This window comes from Rutidosis leptorrhynchoides, chromosome 9 (genome assembly GCF_046630445.1).
Source record: "Rutidosis leptorrhynchoides isolate AG116_Rl617_1_P2 chromosome 9, CSIRO_AGI_Rlap_v1, whole genome shotgun sequence".
Taxonomy (NCBI): Eukaryota; Viridiplantae; Streptophyta; class Magnoliopsida; order Asterales; family Asteraceae; genus Rutidosis; species Rutidosis leptorrhynchoides.
Genome location: NC_092341.1, coordinates 214,315,542 through 214,341,347, shown reverse-complemented (window position 1 = coordinate 214,341,347; position 25,806 = coordinate 214,315,542). Strand labels below are relative to the sequence as shown.

Below are 25,806 nucleotides of genomic sequence, written 5' to 3'. Positions count from 1 at the left end.
GCACCAGTATCAAATATAATAGACGCTGATAAGTTATTAATGGTAAACGTACCCGTAACAAGCTCCGGGTCTTCACGTGCCTCTCTAGCATTAATAATAAATGCTCTCCCACGTGCAGGTCCGACATTCTTCTCTGGATTCGGGCACTGGCTCTTATAGTGACCTTGTTTTCCACACCCAAAACAAGTAACGGTAGCCAAAGCAGTTCTATTTGCATTTGTGGCAGGAGTCTTGGTACCATTTGTATTTGTAACGAGAGCCCTACAATCTTCAGCAAGATAACCCTGTCGATTACACTTGTTGCATACCACACTACAGTAACCAAAATGATGTTTGTGGCATCGGTTGCATAAAGGACTTTGTCCTTTGTAACCAAAACCTGAACCACTACCCGCACCTTTCGTGGTTTCTTGTTTCTTAAAAGATTGTTGTTGGTTACCTCGATCATAATTTCCATTCCACTTTATTTTATTACCCAATACCTTCACATCAGTATTGGATGATTTCTTATCCAAGATGACATGATCCATTAGCTCGTTTGCCATGGTTATAGCTTCATGAATTGTCTTAGGTCTCGATGCTGTAACGTTTGCCTTGACCTTTGTGGGCAAACCATCTTTGTACATTTCAATCTTCCGTTCTTCGGTTGGAACCAATTCAGGACATAGCAAAACTAATTCCATGAATCGCTGATTGTAGTTAGTGATTTCAGTACCAATAACCTTCAGACTTCGTAATTCATCTTCCAACTTCCTAACCTCATTCCTTGGACAATACTCGTTGATTAACATTGTTTTGAATTCTTCCCAAGGTGTATCATAAGCTACATCTCCTCCTACAGCCTTCACATAATTTTTCCACCACGTGAGTGCACTATCTTGTAAAGTGCACGATGCATACTTGGTCATGTCCTTTTCAACACAACCACTTATTTTAAACACAGTCTCCATCTTTTCTATCCACCGGGTTAAACCGATCGGTCCTTCTGTTCCACTGAATGATGAGGGCTTGCAAGCTTGAAAAGTTTTGTAAGTGCACCCCACACGAGGATTTGGGTTAACTGCAGCAGCTCTTGCAGCCTCGACCCATAACATTCTGTCGTTCACTCGCTGGTTGATGAATTCCTCGACTTCTTGTTCCGTCATTCGATTCAATCGCGCCATATTCTTCTATAAGAATGAAAAGAAAATAATTATTCACATGGAATATTATAGATGTAGTGTATATTTACAGTACATTATAGCTTATTAATAATATGAACAAGGTATTATTATAAAAGCCTTTTCTTCTTATTAGCGTTTTATAATTATATCTAGGGTAGTACCTACCCGTCAATGTCCATACTTAATAGCTTAGTACAGAATCAATTACTACCATCTAAATAGTACTTAACCATGGAAAATTATTGCATTTCACACTTCACTATTTTACATATGCTTATCTTACATCGAACATTAAGCAAACCACACTAATAATATTATACAAAACATTATATGATCCCATGGTTTAATACGGCAGCGCATCGTTTGGTCTATTTTCTAGGACGTTTAGGTTCAAAGAATCGCTTAACGCTTATCCTGGCTGTCTGCCTATATTTTGGCTGTGGGGCTGAAGAACTGGATGCCGGGATAGAACGAATAGGAATAGCGGGAATAGGGGTGGTAGTGTCTAGTGGAGTTGGTGCCACATCATCCTTATTAAACTCAAGATTTGAATTTTCTAATTTATTAGCCTTTCATTTCTTTCCTAGTTCGAACTTGTCTTTCGTAATTTCCTGTATTTCTTCCTCGGGTTCACTTTCCTCCTCGGGTTCACTTTCCTCCTCGGGTTCACTTTCCTCCTCGGGTTCACTTTCCGGGTTCTTTATAGTTGGTTCATCCGGAATTTGTGAGTTTCCCCAAAGATATTATTTTCGTCATCGGATAGGTTAATGACTGAAACACCATCTGAAGATTCTGATTCGGAGTCGCTGAATGTGATAATAAGTTTTGAGCCCGACATCTATCACACAACAACTAACCCATTAGTACTACATTGTAACAACCCAAACCAAACCACGTCAAAACCCCGTTAATTTTTACAACATAAAAAAATTTTCTGGTGCAGTTCATCCGCGCGGCGCGCCAGGTGGGCGCGCGGCGCGCCAAATCACCTGGACAGCCCGCTGTCCCCGGAAGTCAATTTAACGAAAATGTTTGACTAGTTCCCGACACATTTAGCCAAAACGCTTTTAACCGTACATTAATATATGTAAAACTAGCACATAACTAAGGTTTGAGCGAGTTTTACAAAGTGGGGCCCACACGTGCCCAAATTACCCCTTAAGTATAAAAATACAATTTTAAACCATAAGACTCTTAATACAAAACAAAGCCGAGCATGGCGATTGGGGATACACTACCCAATCCTAATAAATCCAAAAGCAAGCCTTCTACGCAAACTATGCAAGTCCTCTAATCCTCGCGCTTACCCGAGCCACCATCCGCATGCAATCTATAAAAAGAGTCAACAACGAGAGGGTAAGCTAACGCTTAGTGAATGATAATATACTACATACATATATATGTATAAAATGAATACGCCACACAAACAAATACCGCATACCGTAGCATCCAAATATAAAGCAACTACACTAAGCATACCGTACAATCTCTAAGCATCAAGCTAAAGGTACAACAACAAATATGAGTCCACCAACGACAAAGTGAACATCTCCAAATGGCTACACCCGGAGGGTTAGCTACAACACAACAATACATTAATATATATAACAATATAAACGAACAAGGTTAACACCTTAACCCAATACCGAGAACCAAATACCACAATGAAGATTGGCCGAACTACACGAGCCTTAGTAATCCGAAACCACACGAGATTACTATCTTCACAACATCGAGGTTGGCCGAACTACACGAGCCTTAGTAATCCGAAACCACACGAGATTACTACCTCAATAGGATGACCGAACTACACGAGTCACCATGAATCCGAACTACACGAGATTCATTTGATAAGATGACCGAAACCACACGCGTCATCGTGAATCCGAAACCACACGCGATTCACTTCTCCAACTCAAACCCACGGTCACGGGATTATATAATCCACCACATCGGGGCCACAACATCCAAATCACAATCACGTGTGATAATGTACACACGAACGTGTACTTCGCCAAAGATGGTCAACCAAAACGCACAACCGTGCCAATTGGACTTATACAAAAGTCCATCAAGTCCACCTACATGTGAAGTGAGCTCTATAGCCGAGAATCACTTCACCCGACCCGCACCCATCCTACACATACATATGTACATAGGATAATATCACTCACCTTGAAGTCTTGAAGAAAGCTTCCAAGTGATCCGCAACTCGCCAATGGAAAATACCTATTCCATTAATACAATTACAACAATACAATTAGGATGGATTTTACAAACCAACCCAATTCGCCACTTAGTGCAATTTCGACCCAAATGCACTTCCGAGCACAAACCGTGCCCAAACTAACCAATAATCACTAACGCAAGTGAGAATGGTCAATATATGCCAATTAAACCCGGACACAAGTGCCAAACACGTGTCATACCCATTTTGACACTTAAACCCTAATTTTGACCCATAAAGGTCAAAATCTCGTCCTTTATAAGTTTTGACACCAAAACACATTTAACTCGGACTTATACTTCAACTTAATCCATTTTAAGTTCATAAACCTCATTACGTCACCAAATGGGTCATAATCACCACCAAACCCTAATTTGACCCAAAGTCAAAGTTAGTCAATCAAATAACCCTAAATAGGTTTCAACACTTCCATAATCGCTAATCCAAGTGATAAATCCCAAGATTAAAGCCTAATCAAGGCCAAATCGTCAATCAACCCAAAACCCGCCAAGTGACAAGAATAACTAGTCACCATAAATCCATTTCATCACATAAAAGGGTTTTACAACTAATTAGCTCAAAACCCTAACTTTATATCAAATTAAACAAATGAAATTCGGAGTTTGAGCTTACCAATACTATCACCGTGTAGCCGAGAACGAAAGGAACAACTTTAAAACCCGAGACTTTGAACGATTCGAGCTTCTTCCTCACCAAAACCTCCAATCTCTCTCTAAACTCTTACTCTCTCTCTAAAATGGATGAAGATGATGAGTGGATGTGAATGGGATCCAAAACTGATCCAAACTAGCTCATAAGCCTCACAAATCCGGCCTCAAGTGAATTTACCCATTTGCCCTTCATTTAAACCAATTAAAAACAAGGGATTCTGTCAGCAGCAAACGGCGCGGCGCGCCGAATCCCCGCGCGGCGCGCGACCTAACTGAAACAGATTCTTTTGCATTTTAAACTTTATATAAATAATCCGCGAAACCCAATCTCGAACGTCTTAATACACAAACAAGCAAGATAAATATTCGGGTCTTACAACTCTCCCCCACTTAAACTCGATCACGTCCTCGTGACCCTCATCACTTAACCAAGTGGACCTCACCCTACGGTCCTCGACATAAGTCCCAATCCGACTTTCCTAAGCAATTCCTTCCCAACGAATCGCCTTCCACAACTAAATCGTCACCCGCGATTTATTCAAATCACCATCCGAGCACTAAAACCATGCTCATTCCCTAACATCGGGAAAACTCAACCAATCTCATACCGAGATATCAATCCCTTAGCGTACTATTACCGAGTACAACGCTAAAAGCAACCAAGTCTCAACCTAAGGTCAACAACCCGAAACGATGAAGAACGAACCAAACGAATCCTTACGGACAACACCAACCACTAACATCCCTTGTAGTGCGCAATACGACCAAAGTGCAACTACCGTAACATCATAACAAACGGCTAAAACCGATAACGTCCAAAACGATGATGGCAACGCTAAACCAAGGTGTACAAAATCGACTTTCGTCACACCCGTAACAACATGTGAGCGAAACACGGCTATCGCATCACTAATCACACAACATGGTCCTCACGACCCCACCATCGGTGTATAAAACAACCGACAGATCACACAACACGAAGGCTGGCCGAAAACACACGCGCCTTAGTGAATCCGAACTACACGCGACTCACTACCTTCACCACAACAACAATCGGGAATGGCCGAACTACACGCGCCATAGTGAATCCGAACTACACGAGAGTCACTATCCCGGAGGAATGACCGAACTACACGAGTCATTTGTGAATCCGAACTACACGAGACTCACTCCTCAATACAATGACCGAAACCACACGAGTCATTTGTGAATCCGAACTACACGAGATTCACTTCCACAACATCGAGGTTGGCCGAACTACACGAGCCTTAGTAATCCGAAACCACACGAGATTACTACCTCAATAAGATGACCGAACTACACGAGTCACCATGAATCCGAACTACACGAGATTCATTTGATAAGATGACCGAAACCACACGCGTCATCGTGAATCCGAAAACACACGCGATTCACAACCATGATGAAGTCAGCGGACCCGAAGATCATGCTTCACCAATCTCAACACCGGATGAAGTCAGCGGACCCGAAGATCATGCTTCACCGATATAACACCACGCTCATGATGAAGTCAGCGGACCCCGAAAGTCATGCTCCACCAATCACGTACTCCCATGATGAAGTCAGCGGACCCTAAAGATCATGCTTCATCAATCAACCATACCATAATGAAGTCAGCGGACCCGAAGATCATGCTTCATTAATCATCAATACCACGATGAAGTCAGCGGACCCTAAAGATCATGCTTCATCGATCACATACGCACTTTCGGCCTCAAACAACGAGTAGTGCAACATCGCGCCCTGCTACACTATAGTGAATCCTAACGGATACCACTAACCATCCCCACAATCGAGCAAGAACCACCTATATCAAACATAGGTACCAAACAATGATTCCCCAAAAGAGAATCCGACACACACCTCCCTTAACCGAAGGATTTCACCTTGCTCACCAAACACGTCCATTATCTCTCAACGAGATTTACCACATTACCACCTCAGTGGTAATTCCAATCCAATATCATAAGTACAATTTAACCAAAATTGTACTCTACCACAAGTTGACCAAAACTAGGTCTCAACGAAATTTCCGGATCTACCAAAAACATCATCCGAAATATCACACTAAAACTTCCTCGTGCAGAAATGCGACTCCCCCTCTTGGAACCACGTTCCTATATCACACTCGTACAACCGTACAATGCTACCAAAGGTAGACTTTACCAACGATTGGGTACACACGACCCATTACCACATCTTGCTCCAACCTTGAGCATACGAAGGATTTCAAACAATCCTTAAACATTTCGAACGAAAAGTGTACCACGCATTACACAAACTACACCCTCGCAATCATCCAATTACCATAGTTGTCAATTTCACCGAGTCACTCGTGTACTTAAGGGTTCCTCCCGGTACCCTAAGTACAATGTAACTACAACACAATCGGAGTCGACACCACGCTAGTAGGTATAAAAGAGGCACCTAATGTCGCGTCATAAAGACTCCATTACCAACACACATCAAGATTTTAAACACTCGATCTCAAAGGTTCCAATCACCCGACGAACCTCGTGGTTCATCAACTTCAACACACAAGCGAACACGCACTTAACAATCGAACACCAAAACCATTTCCGTGGCTTGGTAGAAACATACCCCAAATACTAAGGAATGCTTGGTTGCACCAAGTCTTACGCCCTTCGCCCGACAATCAAACATCACCTTAGGGTACTTCCATTAGGAACGTCACCCATAGCATAACATGCACAACAAGGCATACAACTCAAGCTCAACCGGCATTTTATAAATAATCAAAAGACCTATTTATTAAAATGAAACGTACCTTAACGTCTCCTCGCCGCACCCGTCCCCGCTAACTTGGGACATTCCGACTTACGATGTCCTTCTTTTTGGCAATTGAAGCACACCATACCATCACCCTTTGGTACCGAACATTCCCAAGACTTGTGACCCCTCACGCCACAATTGTAACATCTAGCCGTACTAGAATCTGATATACCCGTTCGCGTACCACCCGTGCTCACACTCGGACCCTTAGTCCTCTTACTCGGAGCACCATAAGAAACAACTCTTCTCTCACTTGAAGATTCACCCCTCTTCGATCGTGAATACGACTCGAAACCTCTAGCCAAGTCGAATAATTCCGAAAACGATTTCGCTTGACCCCGACTAATCTTACTTTTCAAGTCATCATTCAAGGTCCGATAGAAATCCCCCATCAACAAACGATCATTCCTCAAATACTCCGGACAAAAACGAGCCTTTGCCATAAAGGTCGCCTTAAGAGTACTCAATTCCATAGATCCTTGTCGCAAATTTCGCAACTCATTACGCAATTCCCACAAATCGGCCGAAGTCCGGAACTCCTCAAAGAATTCCTCCTTAAACTCGTCCCACGATAAGGCCATAAACGTCTCGCCACCGACAAGATCAATCTTACCATCCAACCAATCCCTTGCCCTACCACGCAACAAACTCGTAGCGAGTCTCGTCTTCCTCTCGGGAGGGCAATCAATAGTACGAAAACACCCTTCGACATCCGAAATCCAAGTTGTGCTTACCAAAGGATCCGGTTTTCCGTCGTACATCGGGGGTTTAGTCCTCATGAAGCTTTTAAGATAACGCTCCATTTCACTACTACTTTGAAGTTCGGAATACTTCCTTTCCATTCTTTCTTCCAACGCACCCATTTGCTCCGCAACGGCGGCCGCAACTCTAGCGTTAACCTCCGCGTTGTTCGTATCGATCCCACTTCCCGTCGCCATTCTAAGGAATGCAAAGCGATTAGATCACGAACGTATAAGTAAACGCGCACAACACCGACCCATCTTGCTAAGCACTCGTCGTACATCACTCGTTAGACACGATTTGCACCCGTAATAAGGTCTGCAAGTTCTTATTACGCACACACGCCGCATCGACTTGTTAGTACAACGACCGCCTCGCTCGATGATATAAACAAACACAACCAAAATTCTACGCGGTACAAACACACGCGAGAATTACCATCACAACACAAGAGCATATTAATAATACCCGCATTACTAATATAAACGTTAGTCAACCTATAAACAAGGCACTAACTAAACCCATTCCGACCCGTAATCCTACAAGTCCCGCAACAAATTAAGCACACACAAAAGTCTAAGTCTAGGCACCTATCTCAAGTCACCTAAATCCCTTAGACCATGCTCTGATACCACTTGTAACAACCCAAACCAAACCACGTCAAAACCCCGTTAATTTTTACAACATAAAAAAATTTTCTGGTGCAGTTCATCCGCGCGGCGCGCCAGGTGGGCGCGCGGCGCGCCAAATCACCTGGACAGCCCGCTGTCCCCGGAAGTCAATTTAACGAAAATGTTTGACTAGTTCCCGACACATTTAGCCAAAACGCTTTTAACCGTACATTAATATATGTAAAACTAGCACATAACTAAGGTTTGAGCGAGTTTTACAAAGTGGGGCCCACACGTGCCCAAATTACCCCTTAAGTATAAAAATACAATTTTAAACCATAAGACTCTTAATACAAAACAAAGCCGAGCATGGCGATTGGGGATACACTACCCAATCCTAATAAATCCAAAAGCAAGCCTTCTACGCAAACTATGCAAGTCCTCTAATCCTCGCGCTTACCCGAGCCACCATCCGCATGCAATCTATAAAAAGAGTCAACAACGAGAGGGTAAGCTAACGCTTAGTGAATGATAATATACTACATACATATATATGTATAAAATGAATACGCCACACAAACAAATACCGCATACCGTAGCATCCAAATATAAAGCAACTACACTAAGCATACCGTACAATCTCTAAGCATCAAGCTAAAGGTACAACAACAAATATGAGTCCACCAACGACAAAGTGAACATCTCCAAATGGCTACACCCGGAGGGTTAGCTACAACACAACAATACATTAATATATATAACAATATAAACGAACAAGGTTAACACCTTAACCCAATACCGAGAACCAAATACCACAATGAAGATTGGCCGAACTACACGAGCCTTAGTAATCCGAAACCACACGAGATTACTATCTTCACAACATCGAGGTTGGCCGAACTACACGAGCCTTAGTAATCCGAAACCACACGAGATTACTACCTCAATAGGATGACCGAACTACACGAGTCACCATGAATCCGAACTACACGAGATTCATTTGATAAGATGACCGAAACCACACGCGTCATCGTGAATCCGAAACCACACGCGATTCACTTCTCCAACTCAAACCCACGGTCACGGGATTATATAATCCACCACATCGGGGCCACAACATCCAAATCACAATCACGTGTGATAATGTACACACGAACGTGTACTTCGCCAAAGATGGTCAACCAAAACGCACAACCGTGCCAATTGGACTTATACAAAAGTCCATCAAGTCCACCTACATGTGAAGTGAGCTCTATAGCCGAGAATCACTTCACCCGACCCGCACCCATCCTACACATACATATGTACATAGGATAATATCACTCACCTTGAAGTCTTGAAGAAAGCTTCCAAGTGATCCGCAACTCGCCAATGGAAAATACCTATTCCATTAATACAATTACAACAATACAATTAGGATGGATTTTACAAACCAACCCAATTCGCCACTTAGTGCAATTTCGACCCAAATGCACTTCCGAGCACAAACCGTGCCCAAACTAACCAATAATCACTAACGCAAGTGAGAATGGTCAATATATGCCAATTAAACCCGGACACAAGTGCCAAACACGTGTCATACCCATTTTGACACTTAAACCCTAATTTTGACCCATAAAGGTCAAAATCTCGTCCTTTATAAGTTTTGACACCAAAACACATTTAACTCGGACTTATACTTCAACTTAATCCATTTTAAGTTCATAAACCTCATTACGTCACCAAATGGGTCATAATCACCACCAAACCCTAATTTGACCCAAAGTCAAAGTTAGTCAATCAAATAACCCTAAATAGGTTTCAACACTTCCATAATCGCTAATCCAAGTGATAAATCCCAAGATTAAAGCCTAATCAAGGCCAAATCGTCAATCAACCCAAAACCCGCCAAGTGACAAGAATAACTAGTCACCATAAATCCATTTCATCACATAAAAGGGTTTTACAACTAATTAGCTCAAAACCCTAACTTTATATCAAATTAAACAAATGAAATTCGGAGTTTGAGCTTACCAATACTATCACCGTGTAGCCGAGAACGAAAGGAACAACTTTAAAACCCGAGACTTTGAACGATTCGAGCTTCTTCCTCACCAAAACCTCCAATCTCTCTCTAAACTCTTACTCTCTCTCTAAAATGGATGAAGATGATGAGTGGATGTGAATGGGATCCAAAACTGATCCAAACTAGCTCATAAGCCTCACAAATCCGGCCTCAAGTGAATTTACCCATTTGCCCTTCATTTAAACCAATTAAAAACAAGGGATTCTGTCAGCAGCAAACGGCGCGGCGCGCCGAATCCCCGCGCGGCGCGCGACCTAACTGAAACAGATTCTTTTGCATTTTAAACTTTATATAAATAATCCGCGAAACCCAATCTCGAACGTCTTAATACACAAACAAGCAAGATAAATATTCGGGTCTTACATACATAATATTTACATATAAATTTTAACCAACAATGATAAGCAATGGTTTTTAAAATCAGACCCGGTCAAAGTCCAGACTTACTAATGTATCCTAACGACTTCTCGGTTAGACATACTAATGCAAACCTGGTTCGCTAAGACCACCGCTCTGATACCACATGTCATAACCCGTCCTTAACCATAAGAACGTGTTAGATAACGTATGATTTCATTGCGAGGTATTGACCTCTATATGCGACATTTTTAAAAGAACAACTGCATATATTTTACATTACAAACCATAATTCTTATTTTGATACAAGCTTTAGACAAAATAAAGATGATTATCGTTTAGCGATAATCTTAGACTTATAAACTTTACATGTGATGATAACAATACGATTTCTAGCATATTTTACATTACAAATCCTCCGATATGCAGTTTTATTTTTGACACAAATATGCATACTCAAGATCTTGTTTAAATTCAACATGTTGCAGCGGAAGCTTCTAATTATCACCTGAGAATAGACATGTTTAAAATGTCAACATAAAGTTGGTGAGATATAGGTTTAATGCCGGCAGCAATATATATATAGACCACAAGATTTCATATATAAACGTTTTAATAAAAATATTCTAAGTGGTTGAGCACTTGGTAACCATACTTAACATTTAATCACGTCGCATATTCCCTTTATTATGAAATCTTACTACACCGTACCAAGTGTAGTCACAAAACGAAGTACTGTGCAACCGTTGAATACTGGTCGTCCAGTCCGGTTGGGGTTGTCAGGCCCGATAGATCTATCAACAGGATTCGCGTTTACAATACCGCTGTAAATAACAGTTACCAAGCTACAGGGAAGTATGCCAGTGGTACAACTCAACGTAGAATATATTTTTCAGTTACTTGTGTCCATAACGTAAAACATAAAATACATGTATTCTCATCCCGAAATACTTAGAGTTTAAAAGTGGGACTATATACTCACTTTCGTCTTGAAGATATGTAATTTTGACTTGGTCTCCGATTGATATCACGAACCTATCCATATATAATATATCAATACCTTTTCTTTTTAAACAATCGTCACATATATATACTTATAATACTTTTAATACTTTTAATAATTCCTTAGTCCGTAGTTAGCAGTCCGATGTTAGTAATTCAATTTTAAATGGTTCATTTTTAGGTGTTTAATAAACCCCCAACGAAATAAATAAAACCCCCATCGTATATGTATTGGTCGAGATTAATCTTGACCCACGGTACCGGTGTTGTCAAATGACGTGTTGCGTACATAAAGTACCGGTGTTGTCAAATGACGTGTTGCGTACAATCATGGGATCTTATGATTAATCTTCTCGTATTGTTTACGGGTGATCCTGAACCATATAAAATTAAATTATGAGTACATATATATAAAATATCATTTTATTTTAAAAAGATGTGATTTATTTAATTTTCTCCAATTATTTTCGTAGCTAAACTAGTCTTGGATATCCGATTTTGTTTTGGTCGTAGTTTCTTCGTTACAACTCCGTTTTCGTTGGTTCAACTTGACACTTCCTTGGATCGAGTCCCTCTTTAAGACTATGAACTGTAAATACCTTAGTTTGTATTCGAAATCACAGGTCATAGGTCAAACTTTAGTGAAACTTATGAAGTTAATCATTTTCCATCATGTAAACAACCTTAAATGATTATTTTTCTAAAAATACTTATACTTTGAGTTAAATCATGAAATTTTTTATGTGTTATCATATTCATAGTAAAAATCATTTTTCCAGAAAATAAACCTCCAATTCAAAGTTTAAGATGGTTTTTAATTATCCAACCCAAAACAGCCCCCGGTTGCACTCCGACGTCGTAAAAACAGTTTTTAAGGTGTTCTTTGAAAAACCAAGTTATACCTTGTTAAATTAGCATATATTTAAGTTATATTACAGGTCTTGAAGTATTTTAAAAGTTAACTTAGAAGGATCTATTTAGTTTGCAAACAAGTTTGAAAACATTCAAACTATGTTCTTGTTGTTAAAATTTTATACCATAAAATAATATGTATTAATACCTTGTTAAATTAGCATATGTATATAGAAGTTAATCGTTATATATATATGTATATAGTCTTGAAGTTTTTAAGTTAGTAATCTCATTTTATGTATATAACCAATTGTTATTATATGTAATGAGATACTTAAATATCATTTTATCAAATCATAAGTGTATATATATATATATATATATATATATATATATATATATATATATATATATATATATATATATATATATATATATATATATATATATATATATATATATATATATATATATATATAGATATCCATATATACATCATTATATTATTATTTCGAGTTATGACGTTCGTGAATCGTCAGACAAACTGGGTGGCCAAACATTTGTATAAAATTCATTTCAAATAACCAAATCTTAATGAGTTTAATTGCTTAACATGTTGGAAAAATTAATTATGTAAATATTAATCTTCTATATATTAGCAGAAAAATCCGGGTCGTTACATTTATAATATGAAATAGTTTAGAATTCTATCTTAGAAACTTTAGCAATCGTCAATTTTAACAGAAACAGCAATATGAATTCGAATTTTAAGATGAACAATTTGTTGACTTTTAAAAGCATAAACTTTGACTCGTGAATTACAACTCAATAAGAAGAATTGAAACCTGAGATTCTGCAGGAAGATTAAGGAAAGGATTCCTAACACAATCTCATTTATAGATTTTGAAATTTATTGAAAAAATCGAGTTTTGTAAAAATGGGGTAAGAACAGAGAGTGTCGATTTGTTTTATAAAAATCCAACTTAATTTGATAGTTTTAACTAAATACTAGTTGCTGTATTGGTTTTTGATAGTGAAAAATAAATTGAAGTCACTGAGTTAATCAACTGAATTAGCCGATTATGTAACGAAGTGGGTATCGATTGTCCTTAATTAGACAAACAAGAACAGACAGAAAAATAATAATAATTAAAAGGCTGAGTGCAATTGCTAACAGAATTTGTTCTTAGTGAGGTTGATTGGTACGATTTTTGGGACAGGAATAAAATCAAACACAGTTTGATAACAACGTGAAACTGAATTAAATCCAAAAGGGATCGTACAAGTGCTTTTGTATAATTATTATTAATAATTATAATTATATTAATAATAATCTAAATACACATAATAATAATATAATATTAATAATAATAATAAAAGTAATTATAATAATACTAATGGCATTAATAAAAATAATACTAATGGCATAAATAATAATAATAATAATAATAATAATTATAAATAATAATAATCTTAATAATAATCTTAATAATAATGATAATACTAAATTGTATCTTAATAAAAATTTCAATACTTATAATAATTTTGATAATTTCTATAATAATAATAATGATATTATTACTTATAATAATCAATATAATATTGTGATAACTTATACCTATCAAATTTTATATCTATACATTATATATATATTTAATAAAATGATATATATATATAAAAATATACTAATTTTGATATTAATATTGAATGTGATAATAATATTAGTTTAGTAACTATATCTTAATTTACAATTTAATTTAGTATTCTCATATTATCTATTATTAATTATGTAATATAATGTATTACATAATAACATATACTAAATATTTAATATCTATACATTTCATATATATATTATTATGAAATTTTATTTGCATATTAGTTACATCATATATTATATATGTAAGTATGAATACATAAATAATATTTTATATATGTACTTATTATATATCTATTTACTATATTATATTATTTCCTAATAGAAATAGATATTAAAGTTTACAACACATAATATTTATATCTTTTATATATATATCACAATATACATATATTACCAATTATGCATAGAAGTCATATATGTTTATATATAGATTCTTTTTAATAATAGTCTTATTATATTATATATTACTTTACATATTTATTTCTAGTTGATTAAAGTGTATTTTATTAATTCAAAGTATTATATATACACTTATATATATATATATATATATATATATATATATATATATATATATATATATATATATATATACACTTACATATTTATTTACATATACAGTTCGTGAATCGTCGGAAATAGTCAAAGGTCAAATGATATATATGAAACAGTTCAAAGATTTTGAAATTCAATTTACTAGACTTTGCTTATTATGTTGAAACCATATAAAGATTAAGTTTAAATTTAGTCGGAAATTCCCGGGTCGTCACAGGTTTGACAGCAGGAAAAGGGCTATAGGTGGCGGTGGTGATGCTGCAAAAACGCAGCTACAGATGGCTGTTTGGACTGAAAAAAAGTGGCGATGGGGGCTGTGATGGGTGACGGTTTGGAGGCTATTTTGAGGAAGATGATTGTCGACTAGGTTGGTGATGGGAGGGGTGAATTCTGTCGAGCAATAACAAGAGAAGGAGAGGGATTTGTGTGACTTTTGAAGATGCAAATTATGAGAAAAACAAAAGCCAAGGCTTCCTTTTATAGAGTGGGGATTAGAGTCCTAATCACATTATAATTACTTAGAGTGAAAGGATTAAGATCAAGCATTAGATTAGGATTAGGATCAAAGATTAGCTTAGTGATCATGTTTTTTTTTCTCTCCTAGTCGATAGTTATATAATATATATATATATATATATATATATATATATATATATATATATATATATATATATATATATATATATATATATATATATATATATATATATATATAACTCGGCACTTATATTTATTTATATTTTTTATATTTTAAAAAAAAATACTTTTATTTTAAATAAGTTTTATTTATTCTTTTTATTTCTTAGTCCATGTCTTTTATTAAATTTTAATTTATTTCTCATTGTATTTAAATGTTATATAAATGTCACATTTAAAATATTACATGTAGTTTATATATGTAAAATATCACAAAATGCATAAACTTTAATTTAACAGAGAGTGTTGCTCAAAAATTACTATTTAATCGACGTGTTGTCAAATATAGTTTACGAGCACAAAAGTTCTAAACAGTAAAATAGTAGAAACATAAATGGAAAAATGAGGGTCGTCATACTTCACCACCTCCAACTCAACTTTGATGCCACGCATCTCATCCTCCAACGCCTTAAGCTTCGCGTCCAGCTCGCGGTCACGCTTATGGATTTTGAACTCAGTACCGTTCCTGAAGCTATCGAACCTTGCCATATCATGCTTAACTTCATCAAGCGCGTCCACATGCGGTAGAACACGCATGCAGTCACTCAAGGCATCACTACCGGTCTCCAGTTAGAAATCCTGGGTCATGAGGGTAAAAGTAGACATATAGTAGTGGACCGGATCATCAATACGAGGCTGACGAGCACGATGTTGAGCGGTAGACGGAGAAACAGGAGCAGGAACAGAAGTAGAAACAAAAGCAAAAACAGGAGCACGACGTCTTCGGGTAACACTTCTGCAAGAAACGCATACGAACATACAGTGGAGAAGTATTAATAAGCAACCAAATTATAAATATTACTCATAAGAACAGAAGTGCATAATAATGCTATAACAGGAAGGGTTAGTCTTTAGACTAGACTCTAATGCACCCTAAAGACCAAGGGTTGACCACATTATGACCGCCTAGTTCCCTACAACCAATGCTCTAATACCAACTATAACGGCCCGCCAAGTACCCTTAACGGCTCCGTTACTTGGTCCCACAACTTGATCATAACTCTAAATGAATTTAATAAATAACCTTGCATTCTTTATTTAAAAATGATTTACTATAAAGGAAACCTACCAAAATAACTAAGTTTAGAAAAACTCTACATAAATGCTTAACCAAAAGTTGACCAAAACAAAGTCAACAACCACCTACAATTTAATGTATCAAAATATAATGCAAGTTAATGTTTAATAAAATCTGCCAACATGCATGCAGACTCTCTAGCACAGCGGAAGCTAAATAATCAAGTACCTGAGAAAACATGCGAGTAAACTGTCAACAAAAACGTTGAGTGAATTATAGGTTTAAACAACGTATAAACTTTAGACCACAAGATTTCAAATGTTAGAAAACATAAAAATATTATTCCACTAATCCATGAGTCACCTGGTAACCACTTAACCAATTCCATACCCTTACCGAACAACAACATACACTGAACAGGTGTATCTTCAAAAATAACGAAGTACTAATACATTCCGGTAATAAATTGCTAGCGCGACTAGCTCGAAATGGGGCTATCAAACCCGATAGATCTATCTATAGGATTCGCGTTCACCAGTAGAAAACAGTGATTACAGTTACCAGACTAGGAAATATTTTCGTTCAACTCATAATGAATAATTTAAATTTAATTCCACTTTTGTCTAAACGTAAAACAAAAATTTCATGTAATCTCATCCCAAAAATAATTTAAAATAGTATGAAAACGGGACTATAACTCACCTTAAAGTAAATGAAGCAACAACACAGTAATGCGAACAGCAAATGGTAAAGTGATCAAGAATGATCACAACTCCGACCTATAAATAAAGCAGGTCGATATAAATAACTAACTTAGATCAAGTCTTAGTATGATAGTTATAGTACTTGTTGCAATAAGCATAGAACAACACTCGGTATGTTTTCGTATGATCAGGACAGCGTATAAAACGTAATTTCTATTTTTAGAAAGTTTCTATTTTAGGAAAGTTTCTATTTTAGGAAAGTTTATATTTTTAGAAAGTTTCTATTTTAGGAAAGTTTCTTTTTTAGAAAGTTTCTATTTTAGGAAAGTTTCTATTTTTGAAAAGTTTCCTTAATTAGAAAAGTCAACAAAAGTAAACTGAAAGTCAAAGTCAACCGAAAGTCAACTCAAAAGTCAACCTTGGTCAAACATAGTCAACATTGAAATTTAAAGTGTAAATTATATTAATAATATAAGTTATAATGTTATTTAAAGTCATATCATAAGTTTAATTAAATTAAATTGAATTATAAAGTTAACATAAGTTTAAATGATATAATTAATATAACATAAGTATTTAATAATTAATTAAATATTAATCATTACATAAGTATTATTAATTAATAATAAATTTTTAATCATATCATAAGTATTATTAATTAATAATGAGTTATTAATCATATCATAAGTATTAAAATATAATTATTAAACCATAAGTATTTAATTATTAAATTATAATTAAATAATAACTAAGCCTTATAATAAATAAATAAATAAATAATCTTTATTATAAGTCTTGATAAAATAATCTAATAACATAAGTTCAATACTTATCATAAGTATTTTTCATTAATAATAAAAGTATTATAAATCATAAGTTTAATTAAAAGAATAATTAAATCATAATATAATTATTAAATGATATAATAAATATATCTCACAAGTCTTAATTAAAAATAATTACTTTTATATCATAAGTAATGTATAAAAATGCAAATTATTATTTATAATCTAAGTTTAAATTTTATAACCACAAGTTTAATTAAAAGTTCGCCGGGTCATAACTTGAGCCTCGGGTGTCGGTTTTCGACGAATTTTATATATATCCTCGTCCAACCAACCAACCCGCCACATTAATGCACTCAAGAACACCCTAAGACCAGTTCATAAGTCATGACATACAGCCATGAACCAACCATTGCTTTAATCTGTTAGTACAATTTTCAGTATAGCGGCTGTAAGGTACTAGTACATAAAATTAGCTGCTCAGCGTGTGGCGTATACTGCTGATTGTTGTTTGCCCTCGAGAAATAATCTCTGCAGACCCAGAACACAGATATAAGATCTGTGGGGTGGCCTCAATCAATCTGTGGATCAATCTGTAATGATCCATCTAGCGTACAGCTGTTAAGCGGCTAATGTTGTTTTAGAGTGAGAAAGAACTGTGTGAGAGAGAAAGTGTACTTCTCTCTGACTGAAGTTCAGATCAGAATGATGATGTGAAATGTGGTTGATCATATACATAGCATTGTGGATGTATATTTTATTTGCTATAGGCTAAAAGCAGAATTACGCGAATTATAATCCAAAGTTATGCAATATCCGCTGAAAATAAGCACAGCAGTTATGTTTTCGCATTAACAAAAGACTGCTAGTTAATCCGCTATGTTTCAACGGATAGTTAGACAATCCGCAAACCGCGGATATTTCGAATACTATAAATAGAGAGCATGGCCTCTCATTTATAGGTTGTTGATTTTCTACCATTTGCCCGGGCCTTTGTGATTTCCAATTGTGATCTTGCCCAAGGGATTTTTACATCGCGCTAAGGTGAATTATGCCAATTGACCATCAAGACCGGGTCGGGGTGGTTGATCAATTGATTGCCAAAGTGAAAGACGATCATCGGGGCCCAAAATAATCATCAAACATCCCATCCTCCATCTTATTATTGCACTCGATTCTTAATTAACTAATAACTTGATTTAGGATCGATCCATTGGCGCCATCCGTGGGACACGTTTTACAAATTAAACTGAAATTTTTTTGTTTCATGCTATCAAACGATTAATTCTTTGGTTTAATTTCAATCGGGTTTTTGTTGTGATGATTTGCAGGCGAATACGTTTGAAATTGGCGGTAAATTGCTTGATTATTTTGAATAATGAGAAATATCGGAAATGATAGCGATACAGTGGTCGCTGTGCGAGCGAATGTCCAAAAAAGAGGAAAAAAGTGAAAGTCAGTTAAAATGTATCAAATTTGGCAACTCGCGCCAATTAGTTTCCCGAAAATGCAGAGCAATGATTTCTATGAAATGCCGATAGTAGTATCGTGCAAAATCGCAGAAACTGGAATTACAGTCATGAAAGTTCATATTGATAATGGCAGTAGTGTTGATATTATTTATGAACAATGTTTTGTTCAACTGCCAGAGAGTATTAAAGCAAACCTGCAAACAACTGCGGTTTCGCTAACTGGTTTTGCAGGAGAATCTTCATTGCCTATAGGCATTTTGCCATTAGACATTGAGCTAGATGATGTAAATGATGACGCTTTGGCACGACAAGTGCGGTTAGATTTTTATGTTATGCGAGTCTCATCTCGCTATAACATGCTGCTGGGAAGAACCACTATAAGTAGATTTGGAATTATCCCGTCTACAATTCATGGCATGATTAAATTTCCAACATATAAAGGGGTCGCCACAATATGTTCAATGAGCATCATGCCTATTTGTGCGGCTGTTAACGTAAAAACCGCAGGACAAGAAACTGGTGCTGATGCGGATAATATGGAAATGATTAATACTGCGTATCCCGAGCAGAAAATTAAAGTAGGACGCAATGTTAGTGCGGATACTAGGAAACAAATTGTGCAACTGCTTGTTCAATACATGGATGTTTTTGCTTGGTGTGAAAATGATATGACTGGTGTTCCGCATCATATTGCGGAGCACAGGCTTAATGTAAATCCAGTTCTAAAACCTGTAATACAAAAGCGAATGGGTATGGCCCCAGATCGTGTAAAATGGCTGTGCGATGAGGTAAGAAAATTGGTGCGAGCTGGAATTTTACGCGAAGTTCAATACCAATCATGGATTGCGAATCCAGTTTTGGGGAAAAAATCTGATGGTTCTTGGAGAATTTGTATTGATTACAAAGATTTGAATAAAGCGTGCCCTAAGGATAACTACCCGCTTCCAGAAATTGATTTAAAGGTGGAATCTTTGCATGCTTTTCCATATAAATGTTTTTTGGATGCGGCAAGAGGTTATCATCAGATTCCAATGGCTCAAGAGGACGCAGATAAAACCGCATTTCATACCGGGAAAGGCATATATTCCTATATAATGATGCCTTTTGGTTTAATCAATGTGGGTGCGACATATCAACGTTTGATCGATACTGCGTTTGATAAACAAATAGGGCGTAATCTTGAGGCTTTTGTAGATGATTTAGTGATCAAAAGCACAACGCAAGAGCGAATTATTGATGATATGCGCGAAACATTTGACACACTGCGAAGAATAAACATGAAGCTTAATCCACTAAGATGCAGTTTCGGCGAAACTGAAGGAAAATTTTTGGGGTATCTTGTTACAGAACAAGGTATTCAAGCTAATCCAAAAAAGATCACGGCTATAGAAAACATGACCGCGCCAAGAACGGTTAAAGAGGTGCAAAGTTTGACGGGAAAACTGGTCGCGTTAACGCGTTTTTTGTCTAAAGCTGCTGAAAGGCAGTTGCCGTTTTTCAAAACTCTAAAAGGTTGCTTGAAGCAAAAGAGTTTTGTTTGGTCCAGCGAAGTAGAAACCGCGTTTTAAGAGATGAAAAAGTTGTTGAAAACTTTGCCTACGCTAATAGCGCCAGTTGATGGCGAAATTCTTTATCTTTATATATCAGTGGCAAATGAAGCTTTTGGTTCAGTTTTGATCGTGGAAAGGAATAAAATACAAAAGCTGGTGTATTTTGTTAGTAAATCTCTTACAGGAAGTGAAATAAACTATGCGCCGATTGAAAAGTTTGTGTACGCGCTTGTTTTAACATCACGGAGGTTAAGAAGATATTTTGAAGGGCATCCAGTGCATGTATTAACTAATATGCCGATCAAGCAAGTCTTAACAAAACCAGAGATATCTGGCAGACTCGCATTGTGGGAAGTAGAGTTAGGTGCTTATCAAATATCTTACCTTCCGCGTAGTGCTATAAAAGGTCAGGTTATGGCGGATTATCTCGCTGAAATGTCTGGAAAGTTGGAGGTGATCAATGAGCGAACCGCATTAAAACCGGTACTTGGTGAAACTTGGGATTCGTTTACTGATGGTGCTTCATGCGCGGAAGGTGCAGGCGCGGGTTCAGTTTTGGCAAGTCCAAGTGGCGAAAAGCATACATACGAGTTGCGTTATAATTTTGATGTGACAAATAATGAAGCAGAGTATGAAGCAATACTTGCTGGTTTAAATATTACGCAAAAAATGAATATTACTAAGTTGCGAGCATTTACAGATTCACAGTTAGTAGCAAATTAGTTTAATGGTTCTTTTGATGCACATGATTCTTCTATGCAGAAATACTTGCAGTTGTTACGAGAATCGACAGAGCGGTTTGAATATTTTGAACTTTCGCAAGTGCCAAGAAGTCAAAATAAGAAGGCGGATGCTTTGAGTAAGTTGGCCGCTCTGACGTTTTCACACTTTCAAAAACAAGTGTCTGTTGAGGAATTGCCAAGCAAGTCAATAGATAATGACTTAATTGTTGCATCTGTTGAAGAGGAACAGCCAAATTGGATGGATCCATTCCTGCAGTATATCTGCAATGATACTTTGCGAAGTGATAGCCACGAAGCTCGTTTAGTAAGAGAGCGGGCACCAATGTATATCATTCAAAATGATATTCTATATCGTAAATGGTACTGTGGACCAATGATGCGATGTGTTGGACCAATTGAAGCAGAAATGATAGTGGAAGAAGTGCATAATGGCACTTGCGCACTACATTCAGGCTACAAAACTATTGCAGCGAAAATTATGAGGATGGGTTACTTTTGGCCATCCCTATACCACGATGTGGCGAAAATTGTTAAACGCTGTAAAAGTTGCCAAAGGCATTCTTCGCAGAATTGAATGCCAAGGCATGATATGATTCCTGTTAATTCGCCATGGCCATTTCACAAATGCGCTATTGATATTGTGGGGCCATTTCCTGCAGGGCCTGGCAATGTTAAGTTCTTGATTGTGGCAGTTGATTATTTTACTAAATGGGTTGAAGCTAAGGCGGTTCGCACTATCACTGGGGTGCAAGTGCGAAATTTTGTGTGGGAGTGCATTGTCTGCAGATTTGGCATTCCGCGAGAGTTGGTCAGCGATAATGGTGCACAAATAGCGAAAGATCCTTTTAAGACATGGTGTACTGATTTAAATATAATACAAAAGTTTACATCAGTGGCGCATCCACAGACTAATGGTTTATGCAAAGTAACCAACCACGACATAGTAAGCGGTATTAAAAAGCGATTATGCGAGAAGCGAACTGGTTGGGTAGATGAACTACCCAATGTGTTGTGGGCACATCGCACAACTTTTAAGAAGAGCACAGGAGAAACACCTTTTAGTTTGGTATATGGCTCTGAGGCAGTAATCCCCGCAGAAATTCTGGTACCAACGCATAGAATTGCTAACTTTGAGGAAGAAGCAAATGATGCTGCGTTGAGTGAAAATCTGAATTTCATTGAAGAGCGGAGGTTAATGGCTGCTATCAGAGAAGCAAATAATAAACAGTAAATTGCTAAGTATTATAATAAAAGAGTACGTGCTTTGTCTTTTAATATAGGCGAATGGGTACTGCGAAATAATGAAGCAAGCAGAGCAGAAAAGCTTGGCAAATTGGGTCCTAATTGGGAAGGCCCTTATCAAATTGTGGCAATTAATGTAGCAGGTTCATATAAGCTCGCGGATATGGAAGGGCGAACTTTACCAAATGTGTGGCATGCCGTTTTATTAAAGAGATATTATGCATAACTTTGTAAAAGTTATAAAGTGCATATGTGTAAAGTACGAAGTTGGCTTCACGGCTTATGGCTGATTTTCTTCTTATGTGTTCTTATTTTTAATTTTTGCAAGTCTTGATCACGCTTGTAGGAATTTTAAAAAAATAGACACTTGTAAAAGTATGCGAAGAATTTATCTGTGAAATGCGAATGATTATGAAATGTTTTATACTTTGTTTCATAATGTTGTAGTATTTCGCAGTGTTTCGATAGCAAAGTGATGCAATTGCCCACTTTTGCATGAAAATTATTGCGAAAAGAATTTTATATCGTAAGTATTTGATTTTGCCAATGCTTAGATGCTTCGCAATGCTAATTAATTGCCTAAGGATCGTTTCGGCGGACTTAGAAGATTCATAACGTATAAATATATACACATACAGATTGTTTCGCAACAGTATATTGTTATGTGCACAATAATAAAAGTTGGAAATTGCAAAGAACAAGTCCGTATTATGAATATCTGATAATGAAAGTGCTATATAAATAAACGTACTTGCAAATATAAGAAACGGCGAAATTTTATTAATAAGAACGCAGAGGCAGCTGCATGCTGTTATACAAGGCGAGTTTCTACTCCTTGGTTATGTCAAGTTTGATGATGTCATCTGCTGTGACATCCTCTCGCTCGCTTATTGCGGTTATTTTAGGGAGGGGAATTTCGGCTATGCCCTGCTGAGCAACTACGTATGCTGATTTTGCCTCTTCTAAAGAGCAAAGGCGATCAGCAATGGCAGATGGTAGTGGATCTGGCAGTGGGCAGTTGATGGCAATTTCGTCCATAAACTCTACCCTTTCACGTAGTCTTAATGGGCAGCGAATGTAGAAAAATTCGTGAAAACAGGCTTGGAATTGAGTATTTTCCTAGCCAATTCGGGGAGATGTTGGGGGAGCTTGGTAAACTCAAGCTCCGCAGAAGCTTTAGAAGCTAGAGCTGTGTCCTGCTCTATTGTAAGCTTCGCCACATCCTCTGACAGCAATTTGATGGTGGCTTGAAAGTTGTTTTCTTTCTCAGTCACAGTAGAAACCTGTTGTTTCAGCTCATCGACGGTGGTTTTTGCTGCAGTGAGTTCGTAGGAGAGGTCAATACAGCGTTTCTCGCTGTCCGCAGCTTTGGCCTTCTCAGTGTGATATTTTGCTTTTTCAGCTTCAAGAACGTTGAAAAACTGTTCTTGACGGCACATCATATCATACGCTGAATTGAAGCACATGTAAAAATTTTGAACAAAACTGTTATGCGCATCCAGCGCAGAGAGCTTGGAGAATTCACGACGAAGCTCGCCGGGGATTGCTAACTTCATCTGTTGGCGCTGGTCCAGAGCAGCAGCAGCTGAAGCATAAGTGTATCCTGATAAACCATCAATCCGCACCCCGTAAGAGTCGGGTGGAGTGCGGAACAACTCTGTGATTTGATCAAGAGTGTTTGGGCTCTTAAAAATAGGATCACCAGTGGAATCGCCTGCAAGATAAAGCAATTGGTTAAGGTAGCAAAAAAATGAATAATGCATGTTATTCACATGAAATAATAATCGCGATATACCAGTTTGCTGGTCCCCTTCGTAATCCGGCGTAATTGGATTATCGAAAAGAACGACGTCTTGTTGTTTGAGCTTTTTACTGTGTGATTGTGGCGGTGTCTGTACTGGTCACTTGGTGGAGAGTGGCTTTGTATAAGGAGATTTGGAGGTTAAGTCAACAATTGGAATGGATTGCTTCTCTTTCGATGATGTCGATTTAGCCTCCGGGCTTTTTAATAGTTTGGTGATCAAGGTTTTTGGGTTAACCTTGCTATCAACCTCGTCGATTTTCATTTTTGGAATTAAGGTAAAGGTGTGACTAAAAAGAAGAAGGTTGTAAAGGCTAATTGAGAATTTGATTAATTGCAAAGTACTTCAGTGTAAGCAAGTGGGAAATTTGTTATTTTGGTCCACGATATATATAGGGGATGCAAATGTAATACTTGGTTGTGTTAATTCAAACGGTAACATTTTAGATAATGAGTAACAACGGTAACTTAGTTTGCTGTAACGGTAACAAAGGTAGAGCAAAATTGTCTCAATGCGAGTCATAGTTATGACAACTGCGAATTTTTAGAGTTTATCATGATACATTTGCTATGCGAAATGTATCATAATAAACTGGGGGGACTTGATCATATACATAGTATTGTATATGTATATTTTATTTACTATAGGCTAAAAGCAGAATTACGCGAATTATAATCCAAAGTTATGCAATCTCCGCTGAAAATAAGCACAACAGTTATGTTTTCACATTAACAAAAGACTACGGGTTAATCCGCTATGTTTTCGTGGATTGTTAGACAATCCGCAAACCGCGGATATTTCGAATACTATAAATAGAGAGCATGGCCTCTCATTTATAAGTTATTGATTTTCTACCATTTGCCCTGGCCTTTGTGATTTCCACTTGTGATCTTCCCCAAGGAATTTTTACATCGCGCTAAGGTGAATTATGCTAATTGACAATCAAGACCGGGTCGGGGTGGTTGATCACTTTTATTGCCAAAGTGAAAGACGATCATCGGGGCCTAAAATAATCATCAAACATCCCATCCTCCATCTTATTATTCCACTCGATCCTTAATTAAGTAATAACTTGA

General features: G+C 37.0%; 2 protein-coding genes across 2 annotated transcripts; both read left to right on the top strand.

Moving 5' to 3' along the window:
- Positions 1-19,452: 19,452 nt before the first annotated feature.
- LOC139868524 (uncharacterized) lies at positions 19,453-20,961 on the top strand. Its single transcript, XM_071856862.1, has 4 exons — positions 19,453-19,807; positions 19,901-20,048; positions 20,097-20,181; positions 20,419-20,961. The coding sequence occupies exons 1-4, from the start codon at positions 19,453-19,455 to the stop codon at positions 20,959-20,961; spliced, it is 1,131 nt and encodes a 376-aa protein (XP_071712963.1).
- A 3-nt stretch (positions 20,962-20,964) lies between these two features.
- LOC139868523 (uncharacterized) lies at positions 20,965-22,917 on the top strand. Its single transcript, XM_071856861.1, has 5 exons — positions 20,965-21,191; positions 21,339-21,579; positions 21,706-22,241; positions 22,473-22,669; positions 22,784-22,917. Exons 1-5 carry the CDS (start codon positions 20,965-20,967, stop codon positions 22,915-22,917), a joined length of 1,335 nt encoding a protein of 444 aa, XP_071712962.1.
- Positions 22,918-25,806: the final 2,889 nt, after the last annotated feature.